Source organism: Sinocyclocheilus anshuiensis, unplaced genomic scaffold (genome assembly GCF_001515605.1).
Source record: "Sinocyclocheilus anshuiensis isolate Anshui unplaced genomic scaffold, SAMN03320099.WGS_v1.1 scaffold1299, whole genome shotgun sequence".
NCBI classification, from domain to species: domain Eukaryota; kingdom Metazoa; phylum Chordata; class Actinopteri; order Cypriniformes; family Cyprinidae; genus Sinocyclocheilus; species Sinocyclocheilus anshuiensis.
The window spans coordinates 78967-104423 of NW_015538011.1; the positions used below are offsets into that span (position 1 = coordinate 78967).

General features: G+C 36.5%; 1 protein-coding gene across 3 annotated transcripts in view; it reads right to left on the reverse strand.

Moving 5' to 3' along the window:
- The window catches only part of LOC107677498 (pre-B-cell leukemia transcription factor 1-like), a 62866-nt gene that overhangs the window by 7875 nt on the left and 29534 nt on the right, over positions 1 to 25457 (reverse strand). For all 3 annotated transcript variants that reach the window (XM_016472429.1, XM_016472422.1, XM_016472438.1), the window contains exons 3-4: positions 1434 to 1678; positions 722 to 912 (exon numbers count right to left, since the gene is read on the reverse strand). In XM_016472429.1, coding sequence (XP_016327915.1) covers positions 722 to 912; positions 1434 to 1678 — 436 coding nt within the window. The remainder of the gene's footprint in view (positions 1 to 721; positions 913 to 1433; positions 1679 to 25457) is intronic.

Genomic DNA, 25457 nt, shown 5'->3' on the forward strand with positions numbered 1-25457 from the left:
GTTTCTTCTTTTTCGTCTAATGGAAAAAGACAGAACAGAACCAGAATTTGGACTAACCCAACTTTTGGGTTAAAAATTTAATGTAAAAATTTAACCCAACGGTTGGGTTAGTCCATATTTGACCCAATGTTGGGTTGAAACAACCCAGCATTTTTTAGAGTGTACCATTCAAATGTTTTTTTTTTCTTGAAAAAAAAAAGTATACTTTTCATATGTCATATAAATGTCATTTAATTTAATTTTCTATTTATCAAAGAAACCTGGAAAAAAAAAATCAAGGTTTCTACAAAAACATTAAGCAGCACACCTGTTTTCAACATGGATAATAATGTTTCTTGAGGACTAAATCAGTATATCAGAATTATTTCTGAAAGATCATGTGACACTGAAGACTAGGAATAATGGCTGATTCAACTTTGCCATCATAGGAATAAATTACATTTTCAATATATTAAGATAGAAAACAGTTACTTTAAATTGTAAATAAAATATCACAATTTTACTGTTTTACTGTGTTTTTGATCAAATAAATGAAGTCTTTCTTAGCATAAAAAAAAAGAGTTCTTTCAAAAACATTACAAAATCTTACAGACTCCAAACTTTTGAACCGTAGTGTATATATTTTTTCTCTTTACTTGTAGAGAACATCCACTAAAAATCATCTTTGTTTAATTTTTGGTGCATTAGATGTAGTATTAGATACAGACACACTCATACAGACCTGGCATCTAGGAAGCGGGAGCGCAGGATCATGACCGCTTCGCAGGTGCTCTGCTTGAGCTGCATCTGGATGGTGCTGAACTTGCGATGGATGATGTTCACCATGCGCTCGATCTCTTTGGGGGAGATGGGCCGAGTGCGAGACTGCTCCCTCAGCAGGTTCATCACATGGGTGGTGAACTCATTACACGCCTGAACATGCACAGAGGGGCGGCACACGAATCAATCTCTGTGCATGTAAACATAACTACAGGAGCTGCTCAAATGTCCTATCCTGAGGACTTTTTTGGTGTGCTAAGGCCTACAACATTTTGTTGCAAAACATCTGCGTTTACAGAGGTCAGATCTAGGAGTCTTTTCTGAATAAGGGGAAGTTGTGGCCTAATGGTTAGAGAGTCGGACTCGTAACCCAAAGGTTGCGGGTTCGAGTCTTGTACCGGCAGGGATTGTAGGTGGGGGGAGTGAATGTACAGTGCTCTCTCCCACCTTCAATACCACGACTGAGGTGCCCTTGAGCAAGGCACCGAACCCCCAACTGCTCCCCGGGGGCCGCAGCAAAAAATGGGTGCCCACTGCTCCGGGAGTGTTTTCACGGTGTGTGTGTGCACTTTGGATGGGATAAATGCAGAGCACTAATTCCGAGTATGGGTCACCATACTTGGCCACATGTCACTTCACTTTTTTTTTAAAAAGTCCAGACTCTGTTCTCTCACCTGCTCATACTTCTCCAATTCTGTATGGTAGATTTGACGGATCTGGGACAGCTTGGCCCGGTAGTCCGAGTGTTCGGCCGAGTTATCGGACCCGCCACCGCCTGCCGCGGCAGCTGCGGCTGCTGCTGCAGCCGACCCGCCTCCTTTCTCAGGTCCGGACACGCCTTCGGCTAGCAGCATGTTGTCCAATCGCATGAGTTGAGCATCTGGTGGCTCCTCCTCCTGAGCTCCACGGATACTGAGTACTGAAGGGAAGAGAGAATAAACACTTGAGTAATTTTGTAGGTTCAACTAGGGCTGGGCGATATGGGCAAAAATTCATATCTCTGTATTTTTTGGCTGATTTGCGATATACGGTATATATCTCGGTATTTTCATTTTTGTATTTTAAAAAAATCTGTATTTAATATATATATTTCACTTACTACCCAATGTTGTCCAACAAAACAATACATATTAAAGTCTATGAAAGCAAATAAAGTGAATGTAACCATGTAATCCTTTATACTATGTGCAAAACAGAGTTAAAATCACATTTCATTCTAACATTGTAACATTGCAATCTAAAAATGAAAATAAATGAGAACAAAAGCACAGGGTTGTGTTAGGCTATTTTGATTACCCCATTACAGTCACTTTACAGTCAGTGCTATCATAAAAATGTACTTGTAGGTTTAAAATTCTACGTCACATTTATTGTCCAACTACAAATATTTCAGCGAAATGTATATTTTAGTCAGAATTATTGCGCTCCTATTTAATTGTGCTCCGTCTGTTTGGCGCGCATGCGGCAGCGCTCATTCACTGAAGTCTGTGAAGTGTAGCAGAGAATCCCAAAGCAGAAGGCTGATGCACTTCTGACAGAAAAATGGAAATATTTCCATGACTTTCTAACATTTACAGACATAGAATGTACCTGTGAAATGCAAGTTATGCATTAAGGGAAACGGCACATCTCAAACACATTAAACAGTGTGAGTAGCCTAGTGTCTCTGTCTGAGGCACATGCACCCTTTCTGTCAGAGCATATGACGGGCCAAGCCGCTTAAACTGTGCGAAACTATAAACTATACTGTGTCTTACCTGTTTTTAAAGGCCTTAATATAAAGCTTGTCACATGTTTAGAACAAACTGCATTATGCACTTTATCCTCAGCAGCTCAGTCTGTGTCCTCCGCTATATTTTCAGATGCACTCGTATCAAATTACTATGTCGATATAAACGGTATTGCCTCATATCGTATTGCTTATAAAGAAAATTTCGATATATCGTACAAACTCGATATACCGCCCAGCCCTAGGTTAAACTGCTAAAACAGCCTTCAGTCATCAAAGCCACTGGAAATCCTGAAAGTTTTCAGACATATTATGTTGTCTATGGCTATGTAGTAGACATTTAGTGGTCATTTCTGATTAACTGTATACTTAGAACAATATTTCTAATATTAGTTAAGCTAAGAATTGCAATGTCTCAGTATGACACTTAAAAATGAGAAGCACACACACACACACACACACACAGATAGATATATATATATATATAATTTATCATTTGAGTGACCAAGTTAATGTCTGTAAATCATTTGAGTGACCAAGCTAATGTCTGTAATAAAATCAACATAACATCACTTTGTCTCCTTATGAGACATTATAGAGCTTGAGGAGTAATATATGGCCTTCATTTTAATTGCTCACTTCTTTGTGACAAAAATGAGGAACTATACACTGATCTTGGCAGGGTATGAGATAATAAAACCATAATTTCATTGATTTGCACAATAATTTAGAATAAATTATTATATCTGCTCATTTTTGGTTCTTTACCCACTGAAGAGTAAAAGCATCAAATTATTATTTAAAACATTAAACTAAATAATTACTAAGATTTAGAAATGTCAGAGAAATGCCATTTTTTAAAACTTGTCTGTCCACTATTCACTGATTTTTTTTATAGCCGTTCAACTGTCAGGATCTCTGGAACGCTTTCATTTTTCCAACTTAAGTTAATATATAGAATAAGTTAATATACCATGAAACTCTGCTCTTTGATTTTAAGACTGTACCATGTATCACTGTTTATATTGGCTGTGTTACAGTGGTGCTCAGTTCTGTGCCTGAACCTTACTGAAATGTTTTGCTCCACTGCTGCTCTGATATACATGTACTGTTCAAATTATTCCCGAAGAAGACCCTGTTCACCTGATTTAAATTTAAAATATGGTCAAATGATTCAGTAAAATGTGTTAAACAGAGCTGAGAGTATACCACTCTCTTATTGGTAGCAGAAACTATTATCAAATTAGCAGGAAACAAACAAGCAAAGTGTGGAGGACATTTAAGATTCTTCGTGGGAATGGTTATTACTACACTATGAAGGAAAAGAAGATTATATAAGGACTCCTAAAGGAGCTTTGGCTGTTTGTGCAGTGCTATTAGAACATTGTAAACTGTTATTTCTTTGTGTGCCACTAGATGTCTCTCCTTCTGTTCTGTTCAGTGAAGGCAGACTGACGGCAGAAGCACCTGCAGCAGCCATTCTACCAGTAACAAAGAACACACAAATCCAGATTTACCAAGAATTTGACAAACAAGCAGCCATACATTTCTGTAGAAGATCCACAGCAATAACAGAAGAAAAAAATGTTAATGCAAATAAAGCCAATACTCACTGTATAGTTTATAGCAAAGATCTGTTTTGGTTACAGTTACAGTGGATGTCAAGTGGTGACCAAATATATCAATACTGCTTATTATAAAATAAACCTTCAATAAAAATTACAAAACATTTCAAAAGTTTGGGTTCAGTAAAGATGTTATTTCAAAGAAATTAATATCCGTATTTAGCAAAGATGCATTAAATTGATCAAAAGTGACAGTAAAGACATGTATAATGTTTCCAAATATTTATACTCTAAATAAGTGCTGTTATTTTGAAAACAGTTATTTTAAATTGCAATGATACGTCACAATAGTACTGTTTCTACTGTATTTTTGATCAAATAAATGTCCCTTGGTGGGACAAAACAAAATTATTACCAAGAGACCAATTACTGTACCAAGAGACAGATGAATCTGTGTAAATACAGCCTATAACATTCTAAACAAAAGATACAGGAAGAGTTTCCCCTCCCTTTGAATAGTTGGTAAGTCTTTTTATTCCGCTATTCCAACTATATTGAGCTATATGATTAGTTATATTTTTTATTTGCACGAAGTGTTATTTTTTCCCCGTGTTCTGCGACCCAATCAGAAGAGCCCACCGCCAGTTAAGAGCTTCTGACATAAATGTAACACATATGGCTTATTACATATGTAAACCTGCAAAAACAACCCATGTCTGATGCCGCTACTGCAGTAGAGGCAATGCAAACGTTCCTGTGACATCATTCTGAAGATGACAGCAAAGGGTGAGGCAACCAACATGCTGCAATCTGTTTCCACAACCCGAACCCAGTCAGCCCACTCTCACTGCAAATGTCAGGGGCTGTCAGAGGGCTCCAGAGGTCAAGAGTTCAGCGCACGGGTTGAGCGACACCGGCGAAGGTCCGATTTCTCTAGAGACTCCTAGCAGTACAGCGAATATCCTGCTTCTTTAGCATGTCCTTTGGCACATGTGCACACAGTGTGTTTCGCAAAGTGATTATTTTCATACCGCCGTCATCCTGAACTCCTCGCTTCAACTCTTTGACGATAACTTCAAGCCGTTTTCAAAAGATATTGCTTTGTTTTTCAAAAAACACTGACTGTCCAATTTCAGGCTCGTCTCAACTGTCTGCCCACCCAACTATTTCACAGCGAATGAAAAAACACGAGTGTATATCAATAGCACAACACGAGAGAAAAAAAGCAAGTGTTTTATGCTTTTATAAAAGAAAGAGACAGCAACAGTGGAACGTGACTGGTGTACAGCATCGACTAAAGAAACCCAGGCCCAGAAGTGCGCAACGTTCATCTGGAGAGGGAATCTAATGAGGCAAATAATGATTTATTCATTCCAACCATATCCTCCAGTGCACAATTAAATGCATGAAATATATTAAATAAATACAATGAATGCGGGTAATCATACAATTCACTTTGCTGTTGTTTAATTACCCCAAACCGACGCAATGCACTTTATTTATTTTGATTCAGTAATGGCATGGCAATCGATTAGGCCGTAATGCTGCCGGCCCTGCGTGTGTGTGTGTGTGTGTGTGAGTGGTCTGTGCCCAATGCACTGCTGATGTGAACTGAGCTGAACTCAACCACCCGCAGACAAACATTAACAGTTTTTCTGAGGAGCAGATCATTATCTCTTTCTGTCTTTCTTTGGTTTCTTCCTTCTATCTCTGTCTGTAGGGGAAGATGGGGTAAGACACCCACCTTCAAAACAATGTGTTTTCACTGATATAGCAATATTTCACTGAAATAGTAATATTTTAGTTTAACATGTATAATAATGCATAAATTATGCATGGAAAATTGGCTAAACAACAACATGCCCCAAATCTAAATGTTAGTGTACAACTAAAATATAAATATATATACAAAAAAAATCACTTTGCTATTGTGACAAAATTAGATATTTTAACCTCAATAATCAATACAAATGTTCATTTTCTGGTGATATGTCAAAATTTATATGAGCATAAGCATGTGTTCAGATGAAATTTAAGGTCAAGAAGAAAATTAAATGTGGGGGGTGAAACATGCTACCCCATGTTACCCTATCGTTCTCTTTTTTTCTCTCTCTCTTACTTCTTCCTTTTTTTTTTTTTTTGCGTGTGCTATTTAGCATCATGAACTGCAGCGGTTTTTAGAAGTATCTAATCGACCATTTCACTTTTGGAGGATATTCTGATGCGACTTCTCCTCAGACAAGTCTTAATTTCACCCTCCCAGCAGTAGCCTTCCTGAGCGTTTCCCTTTTCACAGCTAATTTGACAATCTAGAACCCACGCACCTGATAGCAAGACCTAATTTCACTCTCTTCACTTCTATAACAAGGCCAAGCGGCTCTGGAATTCCCCTTGATAATCCCCAGAAAACTCACATCTTCCTCATGTTTGTTAAATTGTAGTCTTTTTAAAATGTATGCTCGATCACAAGGTTGCAGAGTCTTGTAATCCTCCTTTGGAACAATAAAAAAAGTCTTTCGTTTAGGAGAAACGAGGCACTAACCCAGTCAGGGGCTTCGAGCTAGGTTTAGTCAAGGGGTTTATCTTTTCAGTGTCTAAACCAAGGCTGGTATCAACTTCAGGGAATTAAGTTGGGAGTCAAAGAGTGGAATGGATTACTGTTGAGACAGGAGGATTTGGCCTGATTTTGTATCAGAAAGACAGACATATGGCACACAGCAGACTCGTGGCTCTTTAGTTCTCTGCAAAATCTCCTTGGAGTAGAACGTGTGAATATTTTTTCTGCAATGTTCAGCATTGCTAAAAGTCGAGCTACCTTTTTTAAAAAATGTTTTAAATAAGCAATAAGGTATGTTTCTATTGTAAATATTTACCAAATACTGCTCTTACACTAAACTGATCAGAAATAACCATTTTTATGATGGCAGTTCTCATTTGTTGTGGTCTGGCCCCAAATTAATTAATTTATTTATTTACTTACTTACACACATCTATATATATATGAAGGGTTCAGATGCGAAAAGCCTCTAAGTGCCATCTGAAATTTTCATCTAAAATTACAAAATATTACAATTTAAAATGGCTTTTCTATTTATTCTATTTTCTATTACTTAATTTATTCCTGTCATATGATCATTTGGTGATCAAGAAACATTTCTTAATATTATCAATGTTGAAAACCTTCAGCTGCTTCATATTTTTGTGGAAATTCTTTTTTTTTTTAGGATTCTTTGTGGCATAGAAAGTTATTTGATGCAAGAAAAGAACAGCATTTTTTTTAAAATAAAAGACATCATTAACATTATAAATGTCTTTACCATCACTGTAGATCAATGTAATTCATCCTTACTGACCCCAAATTTTTAAACGGAAGTTTAATTTAAATTCACAGTCTGTATTTTGCAATGATTGCATTTTTATATATTACCCTGTTTAAAAAAAATAAAATAAAATAAAATACTTAACAGTATCCTTCAAAAGAAACCTGAACTCATGTTTGTCTAGCTGCAAATATACAGAAGATGGTTGATTTTTGAATTCACAAAAAAGAAACAAGGTAGTCAGCTTCAGTTAAAATGCATCAGAAAATTAAGCAATCTGCATGTTTAAAATCTCTTGTTTTTGCGTCTTTGCTAACTATCAATTTCTTTCAAAGGAAAAAAAAATGACCCAGAATTTTGAATGGTAGTGTAAATTCACTAGTTTACTAAGCCAACTCATTTACCTTCTTCTACTAGAAGATCCAAGGGTAGGTCAGTGAGGCAAAGTTTATTCGTTTCTAAACAAGGATTACTGTGATGTGGCTAGCATGACAATATAAAGCCAGTGATGAAGTAATCGTCCTTCTCTGGCATGTTTTAATTGAATGGTGACAGGAGACAAATCCCACCTCTCTCTGTACTCATCTATAATTAATCTGTGAATGAAGGAGGCCCTATCAATGACATTACATTGTGTTAATAGCACCGGAACGAATGCACACACACACACACACACACAAGATACACTATAATATACAGATGACAGAGGAACCTTCTCACGCTACGGCCTTTCTGTGAAAGCCTCTTAGAAACCACTTCATTTTGTCATTTGGCATTTCCACTAACACAACCACGATCCTATAAAAACTAGACAGAGAGACACAACCACAAAGCCAGCCAGTCAAAACCAAAAAATGCAAGGAAAAACAGAAAATGCAAACAAGCTGCCCCCGTGCTGCTGTATTTTCATACAGTGATACTGCCCAGCCCCCTCCCTGGCCTCAACTCCCTGTGAGCGTCTTAAATGAAAGCATGTTTAATTAATGATGTTGAAGTATTCTGTCACAATTAGGAAGATGTATGGTCAAACAAGGCGCTTGTGATGGCACTGACAAGGATGATGAAAGTTTTGCCTTCCTGGACTGGCACTGGCAGCCAGCGCTGGGCCCTGGAGCCTCTCCAGATGCAGTCAATACGGTAACCTGAGACCTGAGATCTACAAGCAGACTCATGCCGTCAGCCAACAAGCATCTAATGCACCTCACTACATCACACACTTTACTGCTGCTTCAGACACGCCAGGAGAGAATATAAAGTAAAAACGATAGAGGTTTGGATCAGGGTTGATTTCTCATGCATTTGAAAGGACAATTTACATTTACAGGTAAGTTTTATGATGTATCCTTATAAAAAATTACCACTGTAACCATATTTTTTGCCAAAATGCCTTAATTACTAACAGGGATGCACTGATGTAGATATTATTGGCTAAAAGTGATATTCATTAAGAATTGTAATGCTATTTTTTTAATAAATTCATTAATTTTAATTAACTTTAATATTGCCTGAAAAAAAAAATGCTCACAGATAAATTTTGCATCCATGGTTTAAGTTAATATATATATAATAGTAATTTTATATTTTATTTATATTGGCAGAGTCTAACACTAAGAAATAAGACATACATATTAAAAGTATTAAAAAGTTACAGTTGTAGTGTTAAAGTATTTTTTATTAAATATTAAATTAAATATATGTAATACATATATAACACAATTTACTGTTGATTTGGTATTTTGGTAGATAAGAATAATGGTGATGTATAATTTTAATAGTGTATTAGGCTGCATAGCAAAAAGCATCAAAGCTTTGTAAATCTCTGGAGCCATCTATTGAGTTTTTCTCTATTTCTGAATTTCTTTCTCTTGTCTGTGTCATGGTGGGCCTGTCACCAACTCGTCCATGAGACCAAAAGAGGGACAGCGACATGCTAATATAACACATCATTCATTACACAGCCTGAATACAGTGAGAGAGACAGAGAGTGAGGGAGAGAGAGACTATCTATGGTACAGGCAGCATAATAATAACACCCAGAGTCATTCAGCACAGCTCTGTGTTTTTCACTCTTTCTCTGTGCTGTAGGGACTCTGAATAGGTTTTGCTGATCTATTGCATTCTGTGTTACTGTCACATGCTGAAAATCTCATCCCACTACACAAATAAAACATGTCTCACTAGTCCTGTATGAAACATTTACTCATGTTTTGATTTAGAGTAATAACAACAGAGTCTTAAGCAAGTTGAATGTCAAGTTACGAAAGGAGATTAGATTTTTTTTATTAAAATTTAATTAAATGTATGCATTTAGCAGACGCTTTTATCCAAAGCAACTTACAGTGCATTCAGGCTATACATTTTGTATCAGTATGTGTGTTACCTGGGGACTGAACCCACGACCTTTGCGCTGCTAACGCAATGCTCTACCACTGAGCCACAGGAATTTTTTTAAATTAAAATTATATATATATATACATACAGGTACATCTCAATAAATTAGAAAAGTCATGGAAAAGTTCTGATCACCTCCATGCCACGCTGAATTGAGGCAGTAATTAAAGCAAAAGGAGCCCCTACCAAGTATTGAGTACATGTACAGTAAATGAACATACTTTCCAGAAGGCCAACAATTCACTAAAAATGTTTTTTTTTATTGGTCTTATGAAGTATTCTAATTTGTTGAGATAGTGAATTGGTGGGTTTTTGTTAAATGTGAGCCAAAAAAGAAAGAAAGAAAGAAAGAAAGAAAGAATGAAAGAAAGAAAGATATGTTCAACTGAAAAAATAACAGTAGACATGATTTGGAACAACAAGAAGGTGAGTAATTATGACAGGATTTTTATTAATTTAAGTCAGTTCAGAGTCTATTTGGGAAAACTCAAAACTGTGCCGTCTTATAGGGGAACTCTCCAAAATAATGAAAGAAAGGCTCAAGGAATCAGAGGGTGACAGAATGAACGCTGAAGATGCAGAGGAGGAGGGGAAAGTAACTGAAATGGAATGCTAAAGTACGGTGTCAATTAAAAAAATGAACTGGAGTACATTGCCGTGATGACAGCTGGTGGGAGTCGAGATGACAGGCGTTACATTACGTAGCGTTGGTGGCTCCCGTTGTTCCCTCTATGGCCCCCTTTCCCCCTCCCTATGGAAGGTGGTCAGCGAGATGGGTTGGGAGGAGAACGGAGAGCTGGGACGCCACTGGCCCCCAAGCTACAGCTAATAACTGTGATTAGCATTAGCAAGCCTCCACCAGGCAGTCTGGTGCACACCACAAGACAATTCAGAGCTACGCACTTCTACTTAAAGACCCTCATTAAAAGAATTTGTTATTCAAAACAGGCGACGCATAGTGTCCTCGGGCTATCAAAGTCCTGTCTTTTAAGGTGCCTTGGAAACGTACCTCACTAGATCTGATCAGACTTCAGCTTGGTGCATTAAGCTAGCTGAGTTTTTCTAGCCTTTGGGCTAAATTAGATATCTTTCGCTTGGGTATGTTTCCAGTACAGATCACAGGGACAAGAATACATGAGAATGGCTCATTTAGTCCATGGTGTTTGACACATAAACCATAAAACAACATCTGAACTTACAAAAAAAATTGGCTGTTTGTCAATAAAGCTTAACTTTTACACTTTGTATTGGCTTCTAAGGGATATGTGTCGAGTTTCCAGAGTTGCTCTATAATGTCTGTCTCTTAAAGAGCTGGAGATGGGAAATGATCCCTTTGAAAGACAGCGACAGTGATCAAAGTCAGAATTAATTATGCACGCTTGTCTCTCTCCCCCATCCTCCTCTCCCAGTGAATTTTTGCTAATCTAATCAAGCCAGAGCCGAATGGTTTCCTCTCTGTCATCCCTTGCATGCGTGTGGTGCCTGTTTACTAAAGGGAGAGGTGCGTATGACTTAATCTCTGCTCCTTAGGGAATCCGCCATCTCCCTGTATATTGCTTCCTTTATGAGGATTGCATGTTAGAGAGGAATTTCTCTGTAACAATCAACCGCCAAGGAAATCAAGTCATCTTTCTCCTCAAATAAATACCTGCAGTTATACTTGAAGGCTGACACACACAAAGCAGCAAAGACAGCTTTGTAGGGATTGTTCACCCAAAAATGAAAGTCATTTACTCAGCCTTACTTGTATGTTGTTCTAAACCAGTATGACTTTTTTTCTTTAGAACACAAAAGCAGATGCTTTGAAGAATGTTTACGCTGCTCTTTACCTTATAATGGTAATTAAAAGTGGATGGGGACCAGAGGCTGTGAAGCTCCAAAATGACAAAAAAAAGCACCATAAAGGCATTATAAAAGTAGTTCATAACTCGTCGGCTCTATTCCAAGTTTTCAGAATCTTATCTGGAACTAGGACTGAACAATATATTGTGACAAGGGGGACTTTAATAGCGCTATTTGAAAATGATCAACTGCATTGGAAAAAAAAAATTAAAAAGCTGAAAAATTACTTTTTATTGAAGGACTTTTTTGAGTGCAACCCATCATTTTATGGCTGAAAGATCTGGGGAAAAATTGGTTCTTTACAATTAACCATTTAGTAACAATAAAGTTACTATCATTATTATTCTTAAATAAAAATATTAATCAAAATAGAAAATAATTTGTAATAATTCTAGTGTACTAGTATTAAATATAATAAATATATTATTGTAATAGTATTTAAAATATTAATAAAACAACTTCTACAGTACAAATTTATCTTTTCATTTCATTTTCAAACATTAAGTCCTCAAGCTTTTATTGTGGCAGTTTGCTGGTAAATAAATATATGTAAATGAACATAGCGCTGCACTTCACATGGAAACCCAAAGTGCATATATTATTTGTATTAAATTGCAGACTTTGAGATTTGATAATCACACAAAGATATATTGCGATATTTATGATATATTGTTCAGTCCTAAGAGGAACATTATCCTGAAAATGTAACTTGCCTTGAAAATCTAGCATGGCAGCCATGGTCATCATTCACTTTCATTATATGGAAAAGATAACAGTGAACATTCTTCAAAACGCCTCCTTTAGAATTTCATAAAAGAAAGCCATACAGGTTTCTAAAAACATAAGTGAATAAATGTTGACATAAATATATGAATAAAATATGATTTTTTTTTTTAAATGACAGATCATGTTTGGGTAAATCTACAGTAATATTCTCGAAAAAGCAACTTCAGTGATGTGTCTAATGAGTGAGTGTCATCAAATAACTCTTTAAAAATAATGAGGTAGAAGGACTGAGGTCGTACTTTGATGTTCATCTGTGCAGGTGGGATTAGGAGCAGAGGTGAACGTGTGAGAGCAGTAACCTCGCTCTGTTGTGGCCCTAAAGAGGGTATCTATATGAGCGACAGCATGTAAAGGGACCCCCACATGCTCGCCAAGGTCCCTGTGGTGTGTTTGCACGCGTGACACATTTCATAAGGCTTCGCTCTTTGACTGGTGATGAGTTTATGCGAAAGTAATTAACAGTAATTAATCCTTAATTACCATAATTAGCCAAGTCGCAGTAAATTAAACCACATCTGGAGGCAGATGAAAGGGGCTCGGCAACTAAAGCGGCCTGTTTTCTTCTGTTTTTTAACTTTTTTTTTAGAGGACCGGGGGCGAAACCAAAGCCATCTGACAGCATTTGGTGGCGGCTACCTGTTTGATCAAGACTCCTGTGTTTTTTGCTCTCGATCCCATGAGAATGACTGAGTGAGTGAAGCTGAGGGGGATGGAGCATGATGGGAAAGGGGGAGGAATGAGGGATTCATTTCAAACTACAATAACCTCTCATCTCTAGGGGAGCATCTCCCTTAAGCTACGGCACAAGGACGTGCAACATATGGCCACTCGCAGACACACAGACAATTGCCTGTGGTGTCTGGCTCCTCTGGAACATGGATGTCTGCATCTCACATATGACAACAGGTTCTCAGAGATAGCAGCCGTTGTCATCAGATAAATCCATCTTTGTGTGATCCCGAGTCATTTCAATCCCTCTATGGATAAATGCAAACATGAGAGTGTTTTATCAAAATAGCCCTATTCGGATGGGACTAGTTTTCCCTGAGGAGCTCAGATAAATTTGTGTTTCACAGACGTACTTTATGGTTTTAATGCAGTCCAAATCAACATAGCTGTTTTTTTTTCTTTTCACAACCAAAATTATGGTGCAATTTACCTACTGATTTTCAACTTGGGCATCCTCTGGAAAATTCAGTCCCATCCGGGCTGTGATTGTTGTGCATTATTTATTTATTTATTTTTTCAGAAAAATTCTTCTAATTTATTTTGACCTTTGTCGAATACTGTAACTAAATCTAATTTTCTTGTTGCAGAAGTATGAACAAAAAACACAAAACAGGAAATGATTTCATAGAGAGGACCCCGGCAGATGTGTCAGGGTCAATAAATCTCTTAAAATATCTGATAATTTGACCTTAGGGTAGGAAAATGTACGGTTATAAAAAGTCATGTGGTGCGACCCAAAATACATAATATTCATGAAACAATAATTCATGATATTAGAACAAAAATACTTTTTAAAAAATAAAAATAAATCTGCAAAATAATGATTTAATAAGTGTATGTAATGTAAGAAAATATCTTATTACTATTGTTTTACCAGTGTTAACTAAAACGTAATGTTTAATTGTTTAAAACTAAATGTTTAATTATTAAAAAAACTCATAATAAAATTAAATATTAGATTTAATTAAACTTAAATGAAAATGAGAAGATACACTGGCAACTATCTGAAATAAAATAAGCTGACGTTGGAGTGCTAAAATTAGTACAACTAAAACTGTTATAAAAGAAAATTAAAGCTAAATAGAAATATTAAATAAAACCTAATAAAAATGACAAAAGCTCAACAGAACTACTAAAACTGAAATTAAAATGTAAACTGAATCAAAATAAATACTATAATAGTATATAAATAATACTAAAATAATACTGTTGTTTACTTGATGGTTGCACCACAAGACAGAAGTCAAATTTGAACTTTTCTTGAAAATATGTTTTTATATATATTTTTCAAAACCATTGAAACCAACATGAATGCAATGTGTACATGTCTAAGATTTTGCCACATGTGTTTTACACTAGATTTTTAAATCTCAAATATGTCATTGTCCTATTAAGTCTTATTTCAGTGGGTTTTGTAAGGGATATATCCACAACACATGACCTTTTGTAACAAACACCCACAGCCAAAAAATAAATAAATAAATACATAGTCCCCTCATAATAAAAACTACAGAGATCTCAATCCTGTCAAATCAGCACATGGAATCATCCTACGTAAATAATTAACTCAAACATCGTAGAGAAAGCTAATCTCATCCCAATAGTGCTTAAGTGATGCACCAATATACAAAACACTCAAACAGAGAAATGAAAGTGCTGTGGGCTGTGGATGCTCGGCATGTGTCTGTCACTCTCTAATCAGTTATGTACACAGAGTGTGAGCAGATTAAAGTGGGATTAGGCTATTTGCCACACCTGCAGGCAGCCTATGTATCCATGTGCCTTCCCAGCCGCCCACTAAACCACAAAAACCCTCCACAGCTTTACATCGCATCCCTATCAAACAGCTCCAACTCTGGCACAACATCCGGCAGATAAGCACTTATCTGCAGAACATATTCACAAACATGCCATGTGTCAACACTGCACCAACATTCAACATTCAAATCATACTAATATTCCACATTCAATAACAACTCCCCAGAATTCAGTGTTTCTGATGTGTCAGTAAAGCACATAAAAGAAGCATAAAAGAGTCCTTATGACTTGTGAGCTATATTCAGAGTCTTTTGAAGCCAAATTATAGATTTGAGACTAGAGTTGGGAACCATTTGACCATTCTTAATGAATCAAACACATTACTGTTCAAAAGTTCGGTCTGTACATTGTTTTTGTCTCTTTTGCTCACTGAGGCTTAATTTTTTTTTAATTTGTATTGATATCAATTATTGATGAAGTTATAATAAAAAAATACAGTAAAAATGGTAATATTGTAAAATATTATTTCAATTTAAAATAACTGTTTTCTATTTTAACATCTCTAAAATTTAATTTATTCCTGAATTACTCCAGCCTTCAGTGGCACATGATCTTTCAGAAATCATTCTAATATGCTGATTTGATGCTTGAAAATGTCATATATTTTTAATGCTTAATAGTTTTGTGGAAAGCATGACATTCATTTCTCCAGGGAATCATTAAATTCAACTTCTTCATATTTGACAGGAAATAAATTTGTTGCTTTAGAATTTTTTTTTTTATCTTCTTTGTGTTCCACAGCTATGAAATGACACAAGGGTGATCAAATATTATATTTAAAAATATATATATTTTAATTATTAAGAGAATCTTGAATTCTTATATTCTATGAGCCCATGCTATTTGAAACAAATGGTCTGCATGTCTCTGCAGGATTGGCCCGCAGTTCAGGTGTAAATTAGAGCACTGGTAGAAGGTGAAAAAAGTCTATTAGCGCACACGCTTGGACCCGATTCTGGCGAAGAAACTGGATCTTAAATGACCCCAAGGTACAGAGCTGTAACGGAGGGCAGGTTCAAGGCATGGTTGTACACGTAAAGCTGTTACTTCAATAACACGTTGCTAACGTGATCTCACTGCAAGTGCGAGCTGGAGAGGACATCTCACACTGTGTACCAGACTTGACACGTCTTATGTAAACAAGAAAAATGAGAGGGCCTGCCAACACTAAAACAAGCACCATCTCTAATTGGACTACAGCCTATAAGCTATTTTTCTTGGTTAACATAGGTTCTCCATTCACTCTAAATGTCTTGTGGAAAAAGGCACGTTAGTGTTTTTGAATCCAAGTACTTAAAAAGTAGTAACAGGTCTCATCTGGGATCTGTGAAAGAAAATGTCAAGTTACCTTGCAAATTAAAGAATATTTGGCCACACACTTTATATCCCCTCACACATTTCGTTATTGTCTCTAGTGTCTGTCTCTCTTTGGAATTTGCCATTTGCAAGCTGTGGTGTGTTGGCTTTGCTGAGGCTGCCTTGTTCAGCAAGCAAGAGTAAAACTACATGAGACATCAAACTTCATAACAACTCTCATCCACAAGACACAAGGCTGCTAGAGACCAGTGTTTTGTGCGTGGTAAGCAGCAGGCCCTAGAGAATAGAGGTCTGTGCTCAGTGACAGGACTGTTTGTTTCAGTTACTGCCAGTCATAATTTTCATTACTCCAACATAACTAATGCCTTGCTTTAAAAAAAACTTGTCGATACCAAGTTAAGCAGCTGCTTAAGTCGCACTGAAAAAAAAAAGAATATAAGATTCTATGAATAAGATTTATATGAAAGTCAACATGAAATCAAAATTGATTATTCTTATTTTTTAATGGAATATTGCAGTGATTATTTATTATTTATCTGTGCACATTATTATTTGTGCCCTCGTAAGCTTTAAATCAAATACATTAGATTCCCCTCCCCCTTGCAACAATCCAATTGTCTATTGCTTATGGGCAAAATCAAATCCCGTCCTGTTGTACATTTGAGAAGACGTTTCATTATAGAGAAGAAAAGATGATCACAATTTTCATTCCATGCCCAGTTCTTATATTTAATATAAGCCTATGATCACAACCACCAACGACTAGGTCACACAAATTCAAAAAAAAAATAAAATAAAATAAATAAATAAATAATTGAAATTTAAATTCCAAAAGTGTCATTCCAAACCTGTACGATTTTCTTTTGTCTGTGGAACACAAAAGAAGATATTTTGAAAAATGTTGTGGTCCAAACAATATTGGACCCCATTGACTTTTATTGTATGGACAACTAAACAACAACATTGGTACATTTTTTTATATATCTTCTTTTGTATTTCACAGAAGAAAGTCAGTCATACAGGTTCTGAGTGACATTAGAGTAAATTATATAATTTTTATTTTTGGTTGAAATATCCCATTGAGAAATGACTAAGAAATGTGTGAAATCTGGGTCAGGTGAACCCCAAAACACAAGGCTTCCTTAAAACTAGTTATTAGTTGACTATATTGCTTGAGTAGACTAATATGCAATGCACAGAATAACTGATTTGAAAACGATCACAAATTATATCAGTTGCCACACCGAAAATTACTTTAGCAAAACCAATCTTTTCTCAAAAGCAGACAGCAAGATTTCCCAAATGTCACATCACTGAGAAAACAGAATGAAATCTACAAAAAAAAACAAAAAAACATGTGATCCAATTTTTCACATATTCAAAGATAATTGTCACAACATGGGATTTTCTGTTGTGATTGTTTTGGGTTGGAGATTAGCGGCGCAGCTAATCTCGCTAATTAGTGCTAACAGCGTTACTCACTTGACTCCCCAGTGAGATGGGGACTCCTGCAGACTCTATGAGTTAAGAAATGAATGTGGCTGAACATGCAAATGAGCTCAAAGCGGACCGGGCTTCGAGGAAAAGCCAGGCCAGACAAAAACCGACTTGCCCCGAGGTTCACAACGCTTCAATCACTTATCATCTTATTGGCTTATGTGGGTCGCATAACAGATGCACATGTGGGTCAAAGAGAACCCCCATTGTCAATCAAAAGACAAAAGTAGAGAGAGGGAGGTCATTTGTAAATGAACTCATTAGAGAAAGTAGCGGGGGGTCATTTTTACATATCCTTCTGTCCTTGAGGCGATATGTATGAAAAATGAGAGGCAAGTCTCGGAAGGCACCGGCCAAGCTTGACCCGAAAAAGGCGCTACAGCTAAATGGATAGGTGATGACAGAGCTACAATACAGGGCGCTTCACATGTTATACAAACACAAAACAAAAAGGAGAGAGAATCCTGTTTCGTCTGAAAACGCCTCAAAGCGAAAACCAGTGAAGTGCATAACTGTCAAGGGGAATCGGAGGCTCGGCTCAGGGGCCGGTCGATTGCGCTAAGATCGCATAAAGCATCCTTATTCTCTCTCTCTCTCTCTCTCCTTCGCTCTCTTCATTTGTCATTCTCCTTCCTCACCCGGCTGACTCGGAAGCTTTTTCCCCAACCCATCCCTCACCGAAATGCCCACCGCAAATAAGCTATGCATGAGTCAACACAAAAGGAAATTGAGCAAACGCTAGGCGTGTTTGCGCGGCATCTGCTTTGAGGGATTGCAGTGTGACTAAATAGGCAGCTTTCTGTCGGTCAGCCCATCCACACCTGCCTCCCCAGCTGGACTGCAGCGCTCTCCTCCGCACAAAGCCCATTCCAAATAACTCCCAGCTGCTGACTGTATTTTTAGCCCCGGCTTTTATTTTCACACCTGCGGGGAGTGTTTTCACAGTCGACTTTGGGCTTTTCCCCCTCTGGCTGCAGGCAGGTACAGTAAATGGAAACACATGTTGTTTACTCATCAACTTTCATCAGTCTGTTTGTGTGAAGAACAGGCCTGTATCTGGCGAGGGCCTGGTTTCGAAGTGTTACGTGACGATCCATCCTTTGGACGTATAGCTCTGAAGATTTCACAATTGCATATGGAAGGCTTATTGTGAAAGCTAGGTACACAGTCATCTTTTGTTTATGTTGCACTGAGAGGATTTATACTGACACCTAGTGGCGTGGATGAAACATCATGCAAAAGCAATAGTTTTCACTATCAATCCTACAGCAGTAAGCTATAATTAATTTATTCCAAGAGCGAAAGTGTGCAGTAATAAGCAGGTTACAGAGATAAAGTCACTAGTCTTCAGTTGGTCATGTGATCAAAAAATGGTGGCCCGTATGAGGAGACCCGCTTCACATAAAATACATCAGCTTTTACTAGGCTACTGATATGACTGGAGATTTCTTATTATGATAATTTTTTTCACTATCAATCCTATAGCACTTAGCTATGATTAATTTATTCAAGAGTGAAAGTATGCAGTAAAAATCACGTTACTGAGATAAAGTATTCAGTTAGTCATGTGATATAAAAATGGCGGCCAAAATGAAGTGGTCCAATCCATGTAAAACAAATCCGCTCTAACTAGGCTACTGATAACTGGAGAGGTTTTTTTTTCTTCATTTGACATATTATTTTTATACAGTATAGTTATTTATTTTTATATTATTATTATATTGTAACATTTTTTTTTTTTTTTTTACAAAAAGCACAAAAATGACAATATATAAACCACCTCAAACAAGTGAGGAAAATGTAAAAGATTAAAAAGAAAACAATAGACTTATTTCATTGTGGTCCTCTAAGCTTTAAAGATATACAACAAATGCTTAAAAAACGCTTTTTATTTATGCATTTTACTTTTACATCTTTCTACTTAAAAAAAATGGTATACTATTCCAAGCAATCTAAAAAAGTATTTCTACTGTACATAGAAAATAATATTTCCACATGAAACTACTAAAGACTCTTAAGGGTGTATGATTGTATTACAATGTAAATGTCTCATGCAAATGTACTCAATTTGAAACATTTTTATTATAATTATTTTATTAAAATTAAAACATTTTTAGTGGTAAAACCTTTTTAATGAAGAAAAAAAAATTGAGTTCACCTTTAATGTATGCGAAAACTGAGCCATCTCTGGCACACGGCAAACAGCGAACTTGACAAAATGATTTAAGCGTGCCACAGTGGCACTTGGTATGATCTGGGCCAGCGCCGACATTAGCATGATAATGAATGCCGATTCCGACACTTGGAAATATAGAAATAGGATTTTTGTAAGAGCGCTGCAGGCGAGAAGCTGAAATATGCTGGGGGAGTGGGAGGTTTCGCTTCATCTTCTCCATCCTCACATACAGCTGGTTAAGGGTAGAGATGGTGGGATTACATTATGAGTCTGACCTAGTTGGGAGTTGCCTCCAGAGACAGAGATACTTGCCTCAGTGGCTGGGACTGGCTGTCATTTCTCCCTGCTGGTGAAGAAGAGAGAGAAAGACAGAGATGGGCAGACAGGCCTTCGCTCAGAGTCTCAGTGTTGACTCTGGGGCTCTTTGAGACATTGCTGTGTGGGTGCGGTGGTTACAAAGCATGACTGTGCTTTGGCTCAGGGGCTTTATGAGCTCCATCTCTCACACACACTCCGCTCTGTGAACCTGCACTTCTTAATTTGAGTCTATCTATGTTAAACTCACATGGGCTTCTACCAAGGTTGGGCTTTGACCTTCTCTAAACAGTGGATGTGTAGTAAAAATAAGCACAGGAGAGGGCTCTTTGAAGTATTTTGGACCTGCTTACGTGACCATATACTGTAACTACAAAAGAATGAAAACGAAGGTCTGACAGCAAATGAAAAATGATATACTGTACAGTGGTGTCCAAAACTCTGAGGCCATAAATGCTTTGCATTTAAATTAAAACACCCTTTTTCCAGTACATATAATATTATCAGCACAATTATTTAGTTAAAAATGTAATGGAAATGCATAAAAAATTTGAGACAAAATTCAGAAGTGTTATTTGTATGTATGTACAGTATGTATATATTTTTAACTCATTCATTAATTCAGGGACATTACACTTTAATAATAAAAATGTGCCAAATTAACAATGTAAAATGTGCCATGTTTAGTCAAGGTGACCAATCTGTTATCCACCAGTAATTTATTTAGTATTTTAATAACACAATTTTACTTATATTACAACATCAATAATTTACTTTGATTATTTGATTACTTTGACATATTACTTTGTTTTAATTCATTACTGTGATTAGTATGACATATACATAATGCAAAAGTTGATTTTTTAAAATTCTACTGCAAAATGTAATAATAAAGTCATAAGCCAGGGTTTACAATGATTTTAGAACAGTTATATAGCTATATACCTGGAAAGGTCAAATGAAAACACAACAACAAAAATTTAATAAATTATCGATAACAATAGTTTTCTGCAAAGCTATACAGTTCTTCAAACATTTAGCAAAATAGCTGGCAAGCAACACAGATGCAGAACGCAAATAGGCTTTTTTTTTTTTGGCAAAAATTTTACAACGGCTTTGAATGTGGCTCAGGCAATCATAATCAAGGACCGGAACTATCTATAACTGATTTTTAATTGAATAGAATTGAATTTAAAAAACTGTTCAAGATTTAAATTATACTTTGAATCAAATTTTCAATATGGGTTTACAATGATTTTAGAACAGTTACATAGCTATATACCTGGAAAGGTCAAATGAAAACACAACAACAAAAATTGAATAAATTATCGATAACAATAGTTTTCTGCAAAGCTATACAGTTCTTCAAACATTTAGCAAAATAGCTGGCAAGCAACACAGATGCAGAACGCAAATAGGCTTTTTTTTTTTTGGCAAAAATTTTACAACGGCTTTGAATGTGGCTCAGGCAATCATAATCAAGGACCGGAACTATCTATAACTGATTTTTAATTGAATAGAATTGAATTTAAAAAACTGTTCAAGATTTAAATTATACTTTGAATCAAATTTTCAATATGGACTTTGGGAACCCACTATACATGGCAAAAATAGCAATTTGTAATACAGTCCTTTTTATGTTCTGTTTTGTTGCACCATCTTAAAATGTCATTTAATATCTGTTAAAAACAAAACCAATTTTATGTTGAGTTTCAGTCGATATCTATGGCAGATGCTGACAAACAGGTGCAGAATAATAACAGGCAAAATGAAACGAGATGTCATTCGAAAATATAAAAAAGTCACTTTATATTCAGTTTCAGTTCATTCTGAAGGTACACATTTTGAATTAGTATCTGAATGAGTAAAAAAATGAACAAAAGAATAAATCAGGGAATAAGTCAAAACAGATATAGCTTTCTTTTTTTCCTGCAGTCAGAGCCAGCTAGCCTTTATCAGAGGGGTTGAGGGGAAATGTGCTCTAGCCAGATTAGCCTCTGCTCTGTGCCAAGGTTATAAACAGCCTGTTATCGCCCTCCCAATCAGAGTAATCCGCACTGTATCAGCACCCAAACATATGGGGCCACACAAAGACAGATAGGCCCTGATGGACACCTAATTTTAATTGCAATGAAAACAGCATTTGAACATCTTTCAGGAGACTAGGGAGTATATATATTTCCCAGCGTCCCTGCCTCCTTGTGTCTGAGATGTACATACACCGTGTTTAAAGATGAGGGTTTTTGTGTCGTCTCTGAAGGTCATTATTCATTTTCCTTGTTTAACTTCTATCACATTTATTCAGCTTAATTGATCTTTGTTCAGCGTTCAATCTGGTCCCAAGGCTTTCATCTGTGTGCACAGCTCCAATATTCAGTAGCTATGTTATCTGAGACACTTCTTACTTCATTTTAAGCAGCGATGTGATTAATATTCACTGGGTGGCAGTTAATTCAGTTCAGAAACATAAAAGAGGACTACACAAATGGGTACACGTGACGGGACACTTCATGTGAGATATAACACCTTTTTAAATAATACAGCGCTAATTGAAAAGAGGAAACTACGTTCTTGCAAATTTGGAAACTGAGGTGATTTTAAGTCTTTCTGAAATGGTATAGATTGTTTCGGGTGAGTTTGGCCTACAGTTTATAATAGCTTTCTAAGCTATTACGGAGGACAGCCAGATTGAGCGCTAATGGCCTTGGTAGCCATGGAAACATTATCACGGTAGTAAAATGCTATATGACATCAAGAGCACAGCGAATCGATGAAAATAAACAGCATTATGTCTGATCCACCATGAAATCCCAGTGTTTAGAACGCAAATTTATGAATGAATTACCTGACCGTCAGGTTTAGCGAGACTCTCGCTTGACAGAAGTGCAGTGCTGACGCCCCCAGTACGCCCCGTGCCTGAGAAACTCATCCATGGGAGAAAGCAATAAATTCCTACATTTTTATATATTGCCCACAGATTTAAAAGTCTTGTTCAATAAAGTTTAAAATGTCACAGAGGGGCAATAACCGAGATCACATAAAAGCCTGGGTCTCGGAAAGCTATGCAAAAATGGCAGAGTCCTTTTCCTCGAATGCAATAAAGTTTTATATGTTTCAATCGGCCATAAAAAATGGTTTTGCAGGTTGTCAACGGGGGAGTAATTGGTACATTTTATTAATATTAACACATCATCCAACAGGCTCTTTTTTGCCACGTCAATCTTCAGTCTGTATGTGAAAGGACTCCCAAAACAGAATTCACTCAGAATTGAATGTGAAATGAATGTAGATCAATTTATATTATAGTTCTGTGACCTAATAGTACTTACAGAGTAGGAAATGACCAGATTGAAATGATGATACACATGGGTACAATGTAAAGAAATCATGTCAGGATATTATACAAGAATATCATGAAGCATGACAGGGGAAACACTAGTTATATTTAGACAAACTCTAACAGTCTAAAGTTTGGGTATATCAATTCCTTAAAATCTTAACTTTGTATTAATTTTGCAGAAAAATATAAATTGTGCCCACATACAGGTACACCACTGTTTGAAAGTTTAGGTGAGTGTTGTTATTTATTTATTTTTTTAATTAATATTCCGTAAGGGTGCATTAAATTGATCAAAATTGACAGTAAAGACATTTATAATGCTATAAAAGATTTCTATTTCAAATAAATGCTGTTCTTTTGAACTATTCATCAAAGAATACTTATAGAAAAAATAAGCAGCACAACTATTTGTATTATTGATAATAAGAAATGTTACCTGAGTATTAAGTTAGCATATTAGAATGACTTCTGAAGGATCATGTGACACTGAAGACTGGAGTAATGGCTGCTGAAATTCAGCTTTGCCATCACAGAAAAAAAAATCAATTTTAATACATATTACAATAGAAAACATTGTTGTAATTGTAATAAAATTTCACAATTTTACTGTTTTACTGTATTTTTGATCAAATAAATGAAATTTTAATACATATTACAATAGAAAACATTGTTGTAATTGTAATAAAATTTCACAATTTTACTGTTTTACTGTATTTTTTATCAAATAAATGCAGCCTTGGTGAGCATAAGAAACATCTTTCAAAACATTAAAAAATATATTTCTGACTCCAAACATCTGAAGGGTAGTATATGTATTTCTTTACAAAATGAAATATAGTTTTAATTTCTTAAATATGTTATATGTTTGTGGAGACTACATAATTCCCATACTTCCATTTGAGTTATTTCATAGTCTTGATGGCTTTCTACTATTCTAACATGTCAAACTTAGTAATAATAAAGAATTAGTAGTTATGTCCACACTTTTGACTACTACTACTAAAAATGAGGGACTAAAATCCACCGTCTGCTCACCTCTTCTAACATGTAGACTTCCAGCCTAGAGTATAATCTAGTAAATGTCAATGTACTTTTTTTAAACATAATTTCTGCAGATGAAGAACCGTGACTACATGCGTCCCTCTGTTTGCATAAATGTCAGTGTATCAAGAGTTTGCGCGGCTGAGTCGGAGTGCTAGTCTAGGCAGACATCTCGGAACATCCTAGGCTCTCATTAGATCAGTGGCTGCTGTCAGGACGCCCGCCCGCCGATGTGCTTCTGCTCTGGCTGGCTGGCACACAAACACTCCTGGTGTCTGTGCATCTTCAGCCACACGTGAAAAGGGAAAGGCACTGAGGGGTTAACGTCGGCTCTTCTCCACACGCACTCTCAAACGTTCTGTTCCAGCAGGCTGCTTTAAGCCATTACCTCTCGCCACATTGCCATGCCAGCTCATATACTGGATGGCCTCGCTCTCCCATGAGCACCCCTCTCCAGACCGTTACACAACCCAACAACCACCCCACGCACGCACACACACCTCTTCCAACACCCCCCAGGTCTATACATCACATTTAACACTCTGACAGTAACAGTCTATAATGTTTCAATTCTACAAAATCACTCTGCCAACTCCAGGATAGCTGAGCGCAGACTGAGGAAAATAAATAACCCCCTTGGCCAGCCATAGACCATTTCAGAGAGGGAAGAAAGAAAAGAAAGGGAGGGCAATTTTAGCCCTCATAGACTTTTCCATTTCCTGTATGAATGATTACAGCATGCTGGCAAAATGAAATGGGGTAATTAATTTGTCACTCGGTTTGTTTCGGCAAGATTTGGCACCTAAAGTCAAGCAGGTTCTTGAGCGAGCGA